Source organism: Solanum pennellii, chromosome 2 (assembly GCF_001406875.1).
Source record: "Solanum pennellii chromosome 2, SPENNV200".
Taxonomy (NCBI): Eukaryota; Viridiplantae; Streptophyta; class Magnoliopsida; order Solanales; family Solanaceae; genus Solanum; species Solanum pennellii.
Genome location: NC_028638.1, coordinates 58,380,430 through 58,396,113, shown reverse-complemented (window position 1 = coordinate 58,396,113; position 15,684 = coordinate 58,380,430). Strand labels below are relative to the sequence as shown.

The 15,684-nt window shown below is 34.1% G+C and overlaps 3 protein-coding genes across 8 annotated transcripts in view; 2 read left to right on the top strand and 1 right to left on the bottom strand.

The window, feature by feature from the left end:
• Positions 1–10,707, bottom strand: part of LOC107011072 (protein RER1A-like) — a 14,272-nt gene extending 3,565 nt beyond the window's left edge. Inside the window, exons 1-2 of one of the 2 annotated variants that reach the window (XM_015210396.2) lie at positions 10,253–10,707; positions 10–1,068 (exon numbers count right to left, since the gene is read on the bottom strand). In XM_015210396.2, coding sequence (XP_015065882.1) covers positions 900–1,068; positions 10,253–10,617 — 534 coding nt within the window. In that variant the 5' untranslated portion in view covers positions 10,618–10,707 and the 3' untranslated portion in view covers positions 10–899. Of the gene's footprint in view, positions 1–9; positions 1,069–10,252 lie in introns of those variants that run through there. The other variant, XM_015210395.2, reaches the window with a different exon arrangement.
• On the top strand, positions 5,626–9,648 carry LOC114075951. 4 transcript variants are annotated; one of them, XM_027914122.1, is made up of 2 exons: positions 5,626–7,744; positions 7,890–9,648. In XM_027914122.1, exons 1-2 carry the CDS (start codon positions 6,845–6,847, stop codon positions 7,902–7,904), a joined length of 915 nt encoding a protein of 304 aa, XP_027769923.1. In that variant the 5' UTR covers positions 5,626–6,844; the 3' UTR covers positions 7,905–9,648. The 4 variants fall into 4 exon arrangements, with proteins under 4 accessions (XP_027769923.1, XP_027769922.1, XP_027769921.1 ...); XM_027914121.1 differs by having other exon boundaries at positions 5,626–8,660; positions 8,742–9,648; XM_027914120.1 differs by having other exon boundaries at positions 5,626–8,660; positions 8,739–9,648.
• A 2,248-nt stretch (positions 10,708–12,955) lies between the features above and the next one.
• The window catches only part of LOC107011991 (phosphatidylinositol 3,4,5-trisphosphate 3-phosphatase and protein-tyrosine-phosphatase PTEN2A-like), a 5,924-nt gene continuing 3,195 nt past the window's right edge, over positions 12,956–15,684 (top strand). Inside the window, exons 1-4 of one of the 2 annotated variants that reach the window (XM_015211692.2) lie at positions 12,956–13,240; positions 14,051–14,477; positions 14,955–15,056; positions 15,140–15,196. In XM_015211692.2, coding sequence (XP_015067178.1) covers positions 14,052–14,477; positions 14,955–15,056; positions 15,140–15,196 — 585 coding nt within the window. In that variant the 5' untranslated portion in view covers positions 12,956–13,240; position 14,051. The remainder of the gene's footprint in view (positions 13,241–14,050; positions 14,478–14,954; positions 15,057–15,139; positions 15,197–15,684) is intronic. The other variant, XM_027914493.1, reaches the window with a different exon arrangement.

Genomic DNA, 15,684 nt, shown 5'->3' with positions numbered 1-15,684 from the left:
TCTTTCCCTGCAAGAATTCACGAGTTAGAAAGTCTGGGAGAGAGTTTTCTTCTCCTTTAATTCCGCTCCTTTATGGTATCAGAGCCATGTTGTATGTAAGCATGTGTAGCTAAATACTTCGCTGTCCAGGAAGTTCATATACTTTGAATAATTTTTAGAATACGGTATATTTTTGAATACTGTTATTATGTTATAATCTCTTTATCATACATATAAAGTCTATATTTGAGGTTTTGAATGCCTGTTGAGATGAGGTTGTCAAGTAATGTTGACTTTAAGTAGAGTAGCCAGAGAGGGATCGTAGTAAGACCTAGGAGAGGCAGCAAGATCCAGGGCGTTTCTACTACCAAAACCTCTCAACGATTTCAAGTAAAATCCAAGATAATTTGACTTTTTATTGTCATGACTTATAAGATATTATGCCAACATGATTTTAGTATTCTCTTATATACTTATTCTAGAGATTTATTCATCGTATGCATACTTCCATAGGACAGTACTTTTCTCATGAATTCTAATATCGTTAATTCTGTTAATGTTTCTATTTCAAAAATAGAAAATGATTTGCAAAATTGGGACATCCCTCGAGAGTCCTTTGAAAAGATTTATCAGTTAGGAAATTTCTCTTTGTTCAAACGTTTTAATATTAAAACTTGTGAACAAACTACTGCTATTAATAATAGTCTTGAATCTATTAAATTACTAATTGCTGCTGATATTGATCGTTATAAAAAAGATTTTAAATTTCTTCATATCGGTCTTGTTCAAGTTGCTGTTAAGCCTCTATTCCGAAAAGGTTTAAATATTTCTATCTGTCTTCTCTTGCGTGATGATAGACTGTTAAATTTTGATGATTCTTTGTTAGGAATTCTCGAAAGTAACCTTGCAGATGGCCCGGTTTACTTCAACCTTGCAGATGGCCTGATTGGATATGGATTTGCTCCAGGATTTAGTGCTGTAGGCCTGACCTGATTTGGATCTGGCCTAATTGTAAACGGATTTACTCCAGGAGTTGATGCAATAGGCCTGGTTGGCCTAGTCTGTGGTTTTCCTCGATTCATTCTTTCCCTGCAAGAATTCACGAGTTAGAAAGTCTGGGAGAGAGTTTTCTTCTCCTTTAATTCCGCTCCTTTATGGTATCAGAGCCATGTTGTATGTAAGCATGTGTAGCTAAATACTTCGCTGTCCAGGAAGTTCATATACTTTGAATAATTTTTAGAATACGGTATATTTTTGAATACTGTTATTATGTTATAATCTCTTTATCATACATATAAAGTCTATATTTGAGGTTTTGAATGCCTGTTGAGATGAGGTTGTCAAGTAATGTTGACTTTAAGTAGAGTAGCCAGAGAGGGATCGTAGTAAGACCTAGGAGAGGCAGCAAGATCCAGGGCGTTTCTACTACCAAAACCTCTCAACGATTTCAAGTAAAATCCAAGATAATTTGACTTTTTATTGTCATGACTTATAAGATATTATGCCAACATGATTTTAGTATTCTCTTATATACTTATTCTAGAGATTTATTCATCGTATGCATACTTCCATAGGACAGTACTTTTCTCATGAATTCTAATATCGTTAATTCTGTTAATGTTTCTATTTCAAAAATAGAAAATGATTTGCAAAATTGGGACATCCCTCGAGAGTCCTTTGAAAAGATTTATCAGTTAGGAAATTTCTCTTTGTTCAAACGTTTTAATATTAAAACTTGTGAACAAACTACTGCTATTAATAATAGTCTTGAATCTATTAAATTACTAATTGCTGCTGATATTGATCGTTATAAAAAAGATTTTAAATTTCTTCATATCGGTCTTGTTCAAGTTGCTGTTAAGCCTCTATTCCGAAAAGGTTTAAATATTTCTATCTGTCTTCTCTTGCGTGATGATAGACTGTTAAATTTTGATGATTCTTTGTTAGGAATTCTCGAAAGTAACCTTGCAGATGGCCCGGTTTACTTCAACTGTTATCCTAACTATTCTGTTGATATTAACGACCCTAATATCATGGATACTTTGACGCTCAACGTCAAAACCAAGAACATGAATAGTAAGGTTGACACCAGAGAAATAGCTGTAATATACAGGGTGTATTACAAGCTAATGAAAACCACTATAGCCCCAAAGGCTCTTAAGGTTAGTTCTAAAGGTTTTACTATGCCTATGGAAGCAAACCAACAACATAGTACTACCTTTGTTCCCAGATTATTGAAGTGGAATGACATTCTCACAGACGAAGAATGGAATTTTCAATCAATAACCAACCCTTTACCTGTTCAAGCTGAAAAATCTCATCTTGACCGAGTAATTCAGTTTCCAGATGGATCTGTTAACCTTAAGTTTCTAAGATCCAATTCTTTCAGCCAAGCTTCTTCAAGTAGAAGAATGTCTTCGGCCAGACCTTCTTCCTTTTTCCGGGGGGAAAATGAACCTAGCGAAGGAGATTCTATTTCCATTGAAGAACCTATCGATAAGGGAAAACTTCGGGGGGTAGATTTCTTGCAAAACATCCCCAAGGTCTATTATGAAGATATTGGAAGTCCTACTCCCAGTGATATGAAACCAGAAGAACCTAAGAGAAGTTCCCTTGGAGTTCTTACTGAAGAAGATTTTATCCCTGATAAAAGGATCCTCAATCAATGGTGGAAACTCCCTGAGCATAAACAAAAGGTAGATTGGTATAAAGCTACCTACCCATTATCCAAAAGGAAGTCCTTTAGAGACAAATGGTATATCGACATGAAGAGATTCAAAGCTGAAGTAGAATTCTTCAAATGGTTTGAATTCTCAGGACAAATTGATGATACCAAATCATCTCTCCAAGTTCTTGTCAACAAATGGCATACTAGAAATGATGTTGTGGAAAGCATCACTCCTCCTCTTGAAGGGTTAAAGATTCCGTACCGAAAGGACGTTATCATTGCTTCTCCCTTCAAAAAGAACATAGAAAAAAGTACTGCCTTGGTTAATACAGAAGACATTAACCGTATTCTTGAGCAAAACAATTATACCAATCAGATTCTCCATGTCGTCTCTAGACAAATAGAAGAATCCACCAAGAAAAAGGAATCTTATCAGATAGGAGAAAAACCTAGTTCTTCCAAGACTTTTGAAAAAGGTGAAACCATCCCCATTTTTAAGGTACCTGAGTTTTCCAAAGAGAACTTCCCAGATCTAAGCAAAGAGGCCGATAATTCAAGCCTCATTGAAAGAATCCGTGAACAGCTCTCCAAGCTTAATGTTACCAAAGGGAATAAGCTTAGTGCTATTTAGTCTGACAGTAGGTTTCCCAATAGGAGAAACTTTTATCCCCGACCTTCCTTTCCTGACATCCAGTTCGAAGAAAGTCATCTTCATCCTTACTCTCATGCCGATGGAAACGGCATAACCGAATGGAACATTGATGGTATGGCAGAAGGACAAATTTATAACAAGTTACAAGAAATAGGAATTTCTATAACAGCCTATAAATTAAGAGGTGCTTCTGACAAACAAGCTACCCACAGGGTAATAGCAGGTTTTACAGGAACGTTAAAAAATTGGTGGGACAATTATCTAACGGATCAAGATAAAAACACCATTTTTAACGCCACAGTCTTAAAAACAGTGGTTAAAGAAGAAGAAGGTATTTCTACAGAAATTCCTGTAGAAGATGCATTTGCCACTTTGGTATATAGCATCGCCAAACACTTCGTTGGAGAACCTAGACTTTTTCAAGATAGAAGTCTTGAGATTCTTAACAACCTATACTGTAAGAAGCTTACAGATTGGAAATGGTATAAAGATATGTTTATAACCAAAGTTATGATCAGGCAAGATTGTAACAATGATTATTGGAAAGAACGGTTTATCAATGGATTACCCTCACACTTCGCTGAGAAGGTAAGAACTAAGATCAAAGACAGATGCGATGGAAAGATTCCTTACAACCTTCTGTCTTATGGTGATTTGATCAGCGTCGTAACCATAGTTGCTATGGAATTATGTACAGATCTTAAGCTAAGAGAACAACTTAAGAATGATAAAAGAATGACATCAGCTGAATTAGGAAGCTTTTGTCAAGACTTTGGATTTCCTGCCCTTAAGCCGCCTTCAGCAAAGAAAGCTGATAAAAATACCCGTCAAGGGAGTCAGAGGGTTTATAAGAAAAGATCAACAAAGACTAAGGATCATAAGCCTAAGAAGAAGAAAACTCAAAAGGAGTCTTCTACAGAAGACACATGCTGGACATGTGGAAAGAAAGGACATAGATCAAACCAATGTTCAAGGAATAAGAAAAAGATTAGTCTTCTCAAAGTTGATGAAGAAACTAAAAAAACAAGCTCTTCTCTATCCTTGAGGAAGAGGAATCAGAATCTGATACTGAATCTATCCAATCAGGGGAATCTTCAGAAGAAAGCGATGAAGAATTCCTTAATGTTGCTCAGAACTCAGATGATGAGACAACCTGTGATTGTCATGGACCATTTTGCCTTTGCAGCTCTAGAGCTGTTAGCGTGCTTTCAGAAAAAACCACTGAAACACTGTTCGAAACCATCGAACATATTCAAGACGAAGATGCTAGAAGAAAGTATCTTCTTGAATTACAAAAATTAGTCACCAAGCATCAACATGAAGAAAGGCCTCATGTTGAACCTTTCAGTATGAAACAGATTATGAGTAGGTTTGATTCCAAGAAGGAAAACCTTCAATCGATGAGCTCAGAGGAGAAGTTAATGCTCTGAAAAGGGAAATCAGAGACATTAAATCCAGACTTCATTGCCTAGAGATAAATGATCTAGCTAATAAAGTACTTGAAACCTCCTCTAGAAAGGCTTCCCCTGAAGATTTAGGAGAATCCTCTAATCATCTGGATAGTGACGATGATGACTCAGCAGGAGTCACAATGATCACTAAAATTAGACCTCAAAGCTCTCATATTATGATAAGGCTTGTAGTCAATGATAATCTGGTCCTCAATAAGATTGCCTTATTAGACAGTGGTGCAGATCGAAACTGCATAGTTGAAGGATTGATCCCTACCAAGTATCTGCAGAAAGGTACTACCAAGTTATACAGCGCCACTGGTGAGCGTATTATTATTGATTATAAATTACATAATGCTCATATTTGTAATAATGGTATTTGCCTGACAAATGATTTTGTTATTACTAAAAATATCAATGAAGATATTATTTTGGGTATTCCTTTTATTACTCAGATAAAACCTTATATTTCAGATTTTGATGCTATCAAAACTACTATTTTGGGAAAAAATATTTCCTTCCCCTTTATTAAAACCCTTTCAGAAGATGAAAGAAATTTTATTCATAAGAAAACTGCTTTTAAATTGAATAATTTATCTCAGCAGGTCTGTTTTCTCAAAGATGATATTAAATATCAAAAAATTGAGCAAATTTTAGAAACCCCGGGAATGATCTCTAAAATTTCAAACCTAAAAAGGATTTTTGAAAAAGAAATTTGCTCTGATTTTCCTAACTCTTTTTGGGACAGAAAATCCCACACTGTTGAACTTCCATACATTGATGGATTCAATGAATAGGCCATTTCCACGAAAGCTAGGCCTATTCAAATGAATCAGGATCTTGTGGAAATCTGTAAAACAGAAATTAACTCTCTTTTGAATAACAAGATTATTCGCCCTTCTAAGTCCCCTTGGAGCTGTTCAGCTTTCTATGTCAACAATGCAGCAGAAAAAGAAAGAGGAGCCCCAAGGTTAGTTATAAACTACAAACCTTTAAACAAGGCTTTAAAATGGATCAGATATCCGATTCCTAATAAGAGGGATCTTTTGAAAAGAACTTTTAAAGCTAATGTTTACAGCAAGTTTGATATGAAATCAGGTTTTTGGCAAATCCAAATTTCTGAAAAAGATAAATATAAAACTACTTTCAATGTCCCCTTTGGACAATATGAATGGAACGTTATGCCTTTTGGGCTCAAGAATGCCCCATCAGAATTTCAAAATATAATGAATTCCATTTTTAATCATATTAGCCAGTTTTCAATAGTTTATATTGATTATGTCTTAATATTTTCTGAGGACATTGATTCTCATTTTAAACATTTAAATACATTCTTTAATATTGTTAAGCACAATGGCCTTGTCGTTAGTGCTAAAAAGATTTTGTTGTTTCAAACAAAAATAAGATTTTTAGGTCATGATTTATTTCAAGGAACCTATATACCCATTTGCAGAGCTATTGATTTTGCTGATAAATTCCCTGATATTATAATTGATAAAACTCAGTTGCAGCGTTTTTTAGGAAGTCTTAACTATGTGGCTGACTTCATTCCTAAAATCAGGCAAATCTGCAAACCATTATATGACAGGTTGAAGACTTCTCCTCCTCCTTGGACTAAGCTTCAAACTGATGCTGTTATTCATATTAAAAGACTTGATAAAAGTCTTCCTTGCTTAGGGATCCCTAACCCTAATTGTTTTATGATAGTTGAAACTGATGCTTCTGATTCAGGATATGGTGGCATTCTTAAACAAAGAAAAGCCCCAAAAGAACCTGAACAACTTGTTAGGTTTACTTCTGGTATATGGAACTCTGCTCAAAGCAATTATAGCACTGTTAAGAAAGAGATTCTTGCTATTGTTTTGTGTGTCACTAAGTTCCAAGATGATCTTGTTAATAAGGAATTTTTGCTTAGAGTAGATTGTAAATCTGCTAAAGAGATCCTTGAAAAGGATGTTAGGAACCTTGTCTCTAAACAAATATTTGCTAGATGGCAAGCTTTATTATTCAGTTTTGATTTTCAAATAGAATATCTTAAAGGAGAAGAAAACTCTCTCCCAGACTTTCTAACTCGTGAATTCTTGCAGGGAAAGAATGAATCGAGGAAAACCACAGACTAGGCCAACCAGGCCTATTGCACCAACTCCTGGAGTAAATCCGTTTACAATTAGGCCAGATCCAAATCAGGTCAGGCCTACAGCACTAAATCCTGGAGCAAATCCATATCCAATCAGGCCAAGCTTAAGTCAAAATAGATACTCAGCATTGGCTCATTTTCCACCACTTAATCAAACAGCATTACCACAATGCAGTTCTTCAAACATGCTTGTATTGAAGAAACCTTTCTCTCAGGATCCAGAATCCTCTGTATCTCCTTCGGGAAAACTCAGATTTTCCCAAAAGCAAACAAGTGAAAGCTATGCAATGAAGCAACCAGAAAACTTTGCAGAAGCTGTATCTCCGGCAACTAAGAAGGTTACAGGAAAAGCTCTTTCCACAGAGAAAGAAAATTTTGAAGTATATCCTTTATATACTCTCCCTATCCTTGCTCTTGACAAGGAATTAGAAAATTTTGAAATTAGAAATCTACTTAAACCTGTTTATAATAATAGGAATTGTGTAGATAGCGATAATGCCTTAAAAACCAGAAGGTATTTTGAATTCATTCTTATCGATACAGGTTCGATCGAAATCGAGCATGAACTTGCAGATCAATCAGACCCGGATAGCATTGCCTATTCGAAATTTACAATTAAAAAGATTTTGTCTCCCTCTAACTGGTTGACTGATCATCTCCTTACCCCTATAAATCTTTCTAAAAGATTTAACCCCCAAACATTTAATTGGTTCGACTACAGGAATGCGTGGATGAACTTCTTATTTGTTAGACCAATCACTCATTCGTGGTTTGTCAAATATTGCACAGAAGCCTCGACTTCTGTAATCCCCAGGTGGTTCTACGAATGGTGGAGTTACTTTGGAGGAAATAAACAGGTTAGGCCTAAAAGGTTTGAAGATGGATACCTTCAATTTCAAATTGATGAGAACATCTCTACCCTTCCAAAGCATATAAAATTATGTAAGTACTTCTTTAAAAGACGTCTATCTTATATTATAAGTTGGACATTTTGTACTGCAGAATTTGACAGGATAAAATATCTCTCTAAAGAGATAAGGATCAAAGGATGGTCTCCTGCAAAGAGAGAATCTCCATCATCTTCTAAAAGGCCACCAGTCAAGGATTCACCATCCAAGAGTGAATTAAAACAACGCCTTGAAAAAGCATTATCTGAATTAGATAATGAAAAGGCTAATCCAGATCAAGCTGCGATCGAGCAACTTCTTGAAGAAGCTTCGTCACAAAGTGACGATAATGGCGACATGTTAAATCCTAAGGCTCTAGCTCAGTCTTATTTAAATCCATTTGATTAATCCTAATTGAGCTTATTAAAAAGCAGAATAATTAGTCTTCAAGACAGAGATTAAAAATCGGAATTGTCTATGGAGAAGTAAAGGAATTTCAAAGAAACGGAATCTTTACTGATTAAACATATGGACCCTAGAGGGACCCGCCACGTTAAGAAAGTTGCTTCTTCTACCAAAAGTCTTTTGGACTATGCGGAAAAGAAAGACGACACATGGCCCTACCATTATAAAAGAAGATGCCTTCTTTATCTCAAGTCTCTTGACTTATTCGGAAAAGAAAGGCATATGGCCCCTACAACCATCACCAATAGAAGAAAAGCAAAGATTCCATCTTATCTCTTCTTTTACGCTTTCAAGTCTATAAAAGGCTTCATGTAATCCCATTAGAGGGCATCCTACAATTTTCATCTCAGAAAATCACAAGGAAAACCTCTCTCTTGTAGAAATGTTCGCTCTTATGCTTGAATAAAGAAAGTTTAATTTTGTAAGTCTACTTATTCCTGTTAAATACGTAGTTTTCTTATTTAGTTTGAACCTTATCATACTATCACCACTCTACCAGCAGAATGTTTAACTATCTATGAAAGGAAGTGTAAATTGCACTTAGAAAGTATTATACTTCTGGAGTTCAATCAATTGCTCCAATGGTTAGCTAGAAATTTCAACCAGCTGTCAGAGGAAGCATTTTCTACTACTGACGGTGCCACCAAGAGGACAAACACCCATTGAGTTAAGAACAGAAGGGACATCAGCTTGATCATGCATGCAAGGTATCCATACTTCGTTAACTCCTACATGAACATCATAGCCCAAACACAAGAAATACGTGATGATCAAGTCAATTATAGAAATGTGAGTTTAATTAGTCGATTTATCAGTGAACAGGGAAATATATTATCAAGACGAATGAATAAATTGACATTTGCAAATTGTCGGGTTTATACATAAAAATAGAGAGATTCTTAAATAGACAAGACCATGGTTCCCAAACATAATCACTGACTATATGAATATCAAAGCAATGCCCGGTTGCTCATTTTTCTGCTGACCTTTTCCCTTTTACAATGATGCTTCACTACATATACATTAATTAATTCATACATGCATAAGGTATAACATATATCTTTTTTCTCGTGTGTGTGCGTGTGCGTGCAGGGGGTGGGGGCAGTTCTAATTTGCTTAAAATTCTGCACTTAGACACACACACTAATGTGTTGAAGAGAGAGACAGAGATGGAAAGGATCAGATTTTACTGGCTCCAACTTCAGTTGTCTTGATAATGAATCTTAACACAAGATTTTAACTGCTTTCGTGACCTAAGGCAAAAGTGGTGTATTTCTCTATTTATAAAATGTTACCTTATTCAAAAGAATATCTGTCACACTTCATTGCAAACAATTTTGTGAATCACAGTAGTCTTGCTGTCTATATCTAGCTCAAGATACATAATAACCATTGACAGTTGGAAAGAACCATGTTTGGAACTAAAACTTACTATAGAGCACTGAGCAGGATCAGAGGAAATTGACAATCTCACATACAACATCAAATCTTTCACTAACAAAAATGCATTCACCAAAAATCAACATCTGCAGTACTAGACTAAAAATCAAAGAAACTTTTTTTTTTTAACCCAATGATCAAAATCTGCTGTCTCTAAACAGCACATGTTAACCATCAAAAGTCTCAACCTCACTTTTCTAGCTAAGCCTTTGCAGGTCTAACTTAAAGAAAAAAAATCAATGGGAACCTTAAAGACTTGCTCCTAGATCAAAGATAAAGAGAAAAGGAATTTTGATTCAAACTTAAATATAACGAGGTACAATATTAAAAGATTTGCTGATTGACTGCTATTTTCAGTATAATCTACTTGAGAAGGAGTGCTAAATCCTAATCAACCATTTCATTTCTCCCGTCTCTGTGCTACAAATGGTATATATTTCCAAAACAAACAGAAGGTACAGCGCGCGGAAATTTAATTCAAGGGTTAGTCTCTGATCGGCCATATAGAACTTAGAAATTATGACGACAAAAGCTGCAAAATATACGAAGCAAAGGAATTGGCACAAAACATACCAGAATTTGAATTCAGGAAGGCGACGAACGAAAGGGCGGAATTCGTCGGTTTCTCGGGTCGGCAGAGTCGGGCCATCAGATAAATCCTGTAACTCCGGGTCAACTTGCGGCGAGAGGAAGCCGATGAGGAGGTTAAGAAGATAGATTCCCAGGGCATACGAGATAACGTAGAATCCTTCCACCAGATACACTCGCACGACATACAGGACAGCGATGAAGAAAAACGCAATCCAGCGGTATAGTAAATATGGCGTCGTTTTATCCAAAAAGTGCTGGAACGAGAGAGAAGCAGATGAAGTCCATTGGCAAAAAGCACCGGATGGAGTAACATCGCCGGCACCGGCGCCGGCCGTATTAATATCCATAGAGTTAGAGAGTGTTTCTTTCAAGTACGGCAGGGTTGTTTCAATTTTGAAAATACTTCACACTCACAGCTAAGTGAAAAAACACAAAAAATAATTACGATTTAAGTAATAAATTAATTTTAAAACACATAATACATATACTCTTGGTCTCAATTTATGTGGTAATTTTAAATTTTTAAAATTCAGATGAGTTTATTTTGATTTGTAATTTTATTTAATATATTTTTAAAATATTTTAGTTATCAATTATTTAATTCTCAAAATCTAAATTATACCTCATAATCTGAGATAAAAAAAATATAAAGTTACATAAATACTAAAGAGTAAAATTTAAATTACTTTCTATCCCTATTATTTTTGTAATTACATAAATCTCATATTTTTAAGACATTTCGGATACATAATTAAGGATTCAGATACATTATTGTTGATACTTAATGTATCAATTGTTGCACAAAAGCGGAAAATTAAGATTTCATAATATCTATTTGTTGCACTAATTAAGGGGAAAAAAGACAGAAATCAAATTAAGATTCCATAAATTACGTTATTTCATCCCAAATTACTGTCAATAATTCAAAATCCTAGTGTAACAAACCAAAAAATTCAAAAATTGAATTTCTTCTTTTTCATCTTTCTCTCTGTTTCATAATTTTTTTTTAAATAAGCGAGGTAAATTATGAAGGATATAATGGTAATTTCGCCAGAAGCTTGGCTATTTTATGGCTTATTCAATGGTGACGTGATCACCACAAAATGTGTTGTATTTGAGATAAGGCCTAGCCCCCCTCTGTATCTTTTTGCTTAATATAACACTGTCCAGAGATAAGACTGGATAATTTATTTATTTTTTAAAAAAAAGAATATCCTTTTGATTATGATTTATGATTGTCGAAAATTTTGAGATTCAAAATTATTTTCCTATTTCATTGAAGATTCTTTCAATTTTGATTCAAAATTATCAAAACTTTTGAGAATATACATCATGAAGATCCTTTCAATTTAAATTGATAAGCATTGTATTTCTACTAGATACATTAAATAAAAAAATGTTGCCCATAAGAGTTCAAGTTTGAGATTTTTACATTATTATTTGGTAATTGTTATGTATCGAATACATTTAGTATAAATTTGAATTTACGTATCATAACTAAAAAATTAGTGCATGATACATTATTATTTATGTATCTTATTTTGTTTGAGATCATGAAGATCCTTTCAATTTAAATTGATAAGTGTTATATTTCTACTAGATACATTAAATAAGAAAGTGTTGCCCATAAGATTTTAAGTTTGAAATTTTTACATTATTATTTGGTAATTGTTATGTATCAGAAATATTTAGTATAAATTTGAAATTATAATCATAACTACAAAAAATTAGTGTATGATACATTATTATTTATTTGTTTGAGAAATACAATATTTTAAAATTAAAAAAATACATTATACATGCTATTGTTCCGAAAAAGTTTCATTTTTGTGCATGTGATAAATAACACAAAGTTCATGTATCAAGTACCTTAAATATGAACATGATAAACACTAATCAAAGATTCAACAACATTAAAGTTATGTATCAATACCTTAAATATGAACATTAATATTGCATAAATTAAAAGTTATTGTAACAATGATGTATCAGATCAATGATAACACTAATAAAGACTAATTCAAAACTCAAAATAAATGAGATATATTAAAAATCTATATCTTTGATAATAATGATCGTGCTATGGTAGATTCAATTTTTTTTTCTAGAGGTTTTTCAATAGTAGAAACATAAAAAGAAAATATAAAGTGTTTCTATTTTATGTTTGATCCAACTTTTGCCCCTTTTTTATTATTGTCTTTTATAATGATTACATTTATATTTTATGTTTGAACAAAGTATACTTATATATATTGTGTTTTGAATTTTACTTATGATTTATATTATAAAGTATATTTAAGGGATTAAATATTATTATTCCGGTTATGTTATTACTTATTGACATAACCGAATAGAGGGAAATCAAAATCAAATAAAATTTATTTTGGATCGAATTTAATTACACTTTTACAAAATCAAAAATTGAAAAATCTAGGCAAATAGTACAAAATGAAATCGAAAAACTAAATGCGTATCTCAGTTATGGACTAACACAATTTTTTAATAAAAGATAAATAGAGAAGTTATAATTTTTATTTCACGTAGATTAATGTCATTCGTGATAAATTTATAATGAAAATTGACTACGTAAATATATATATATATATATATATATATAATAATAATAATAAAAAAAATCAGATATAATTTAAAGGCAAAAAGTAAAAAGATGAGGAAATTGGAGGAAGAGTCATTTAATAACCGGAAGAAGATCTAACAAAAAAGAAACTCTGAAACTCATTTATAAAAAATATATATATTTTAATTGAGCTTCGACTACAACTACGATCCGCGATCTGGATAAATTTGTCCAAACTAACAGCACAAGTCGCCGGAAGCCACCAGCCACCACCGTTGCACCACCTTGAATGTAGAAACCGTTGGCTGAGTTCTGGGCATTCATTTGAAATTCGAAAACGGAATTAGAGCTTGCACCAGCTTCTGTTCAATTTCCAGTCTCATTAACCGACCGTAAGTGATCCGAATTTTCCGGTTCAATTATATTTCCTTATATTTGTACTTGACAGTACACATCGTGATTCTTCTGAATTCACAATGTACAATTCTCACCTTGCACTGGATTTCATTTTCATTTCGTAAAGCTTGGATCCATGTTTATTATTCACTAGGAAGGTGCCAATCGTAATTCACTGGTAGTTCAACTGTTAGGCTCCAATCTCCATATGGACCTTTTAGGCCTCTTTTTTTGCTTATAGGGCTGTCGCAATTGCAAGATTGATGCGTTATTATTATAGTCACCGTTGTTGACCTTTTTAGCTCATGTACATGTAAAGGAATCATGGTTAGCATTTCCTTTTAGTTTTTTGAAAAAACAATGCAGTGGAGGCTATAACATGTTGCAATGTCTTCTGCTCCTTAAGTGTGTGGTTTTCGTTATCTCGACTTCTGATAGATTATCTAGTGTCAAACTAGCCTCGAACAGTTTTTGTTATCATTGAATATGAGTGAATGGACAACAAAAGTTACAGGATGAAAACAAGATGACTACTGAATTTGCTTAAATCAATATGTAAATCCAAATAATGAGAGGAACAAATATTCAATATTGAATTTTAAAACTTAGCTTGCTGTTAATATGTTTACAGTTTGTTATTTACTATGGCATGAATAGACTTTTAAGGTTAAGCTGCATTGATTGATGACTAAGATCGTTGTTCCATTTCAACTGTGCCATATGATGACACCTATTTACCTATTTGATTCTTTATTGATGTTCTTCTCAAGGCTGATAATCTTTTCTTTTTTTCTGTTTGGTTCCAGAATGGAATCTGAATCCACTAGTTCATCTCCACAACTCTCCGCTAAACCTTCTGATGCTGAAGCTCCCAAGCCAATTGCTTCCCAGAATAATAGTTCTGCTCAGAACACATCTAAGACACCTGCATCAACCATATCATCTTGGGCAAAAACCTTAAACTTTCCGCAGCCTGTAGCGCCTGGCCAGCAGGGGTCAACAGTTGGAGATGCTGGTACATCTTCCTTCTCACGTTTTGCAAGTGGACTTGGTTTGTCATTCACTTCAAAAGCTTCTGCGACAAATGATCGCGCTGGAGGCAACGCACCAACCACACAATCAGGTGTATTTGAATCAATCACTAAAGGGCTAATTGACACATCTTTGAATGCTGTGAAGGCTGTGCAAGTTAAGGCACGACATGCCGTATCTCAAAACAAACGAAGATACCAGGTAGATGAGAATGTCACTGCTTTGCTTATGTCTCAAGTTTTTCTTATTCATATGAGATATGAAGTCAATACCATTTAGTTTGCAACTCTATACATTATCCTTGAGAGTTTTACTTACTCGTATAAGATACGAATTCAGTAGCATTTAGTTAGCAACTCTAGGCATCACTCCAAATCTCTCCATGATCATATTGATAAAAGCCCAAGAAATCCTTTTTCTTTGTTCATTCCTTGAAACTTTAGACTGACGTTTAAATTATTTTTACCCACCAAAAGTAGCAAACAAGCTGTGTGGAAACAATTTGTGCTTGCTTCTTGTGTGCAGTACAATGTTTCCTAATGCTGCAGAATCTTAATTAGTAATATATATATCCATAGAGATGCCCTCTCATCTTCTTTTGTTTGGAGCGGGTGTCTTTTGAATTTACTACTTCTCAATGTTAGCTGATTATTGTTGTAAACTGGTTAAATAAAACAGGAGGATGGATTTGATTTGGATATGACTTACATAACCGAGAACATCATAGCTATGGGTTTCCCTGCAGGTGACATGAGCTCTGGTTTTTTTGGATATGTGGAGGTAAAGATCGCCCATATTTACTTTTTGGATATTTTTCACTTATTCCAAACCTGCATCTCTAACATATTAGATGGATGATACAGGGATTCTATCGGAATCACATGGAGGAAGTGATCAAGTTTTTCGAGACTCATCATCAGGTACTTCTGTAAATCCCTTTTTGTCCCTAGTAACTCTATTGAAGGTGCGTTATACTTTTTACAAGAATTGTGCTTCTTGAAATACCATAGCTATAGTTTTTCAGGGTACTGAATGTTATAATGTTGCTGTGAAAATGGCTTCTCATCATGATATTTTTTTGGATTCAGTTGTCAACTTCTGTACACACAATTTCTGGTAGTTTTGAAGAATGTTAAGATTCAGAATTTTGTATTCTTAAGTTGTATTTGTTTTTTGTATAGTAGTATATAAAGGAAGCTTTCTAATAGGAGAACTGCAGTAACATTTGAGTGTTGCTATCAATGTGTCCCAAAGACTAAAACAGCTCTGTGTTTTCTCTTCTGGCTGAAAAGTAATATGTAGGTATTCTTTTTTTAGAGGAAAGTGTGAGATGGAAAGAGAAATTCTCTTTTATTCATCCTATAGGTTTAAGCAAGACATGTGGGGGGCGGGGGGGGGGGGGGGGTTT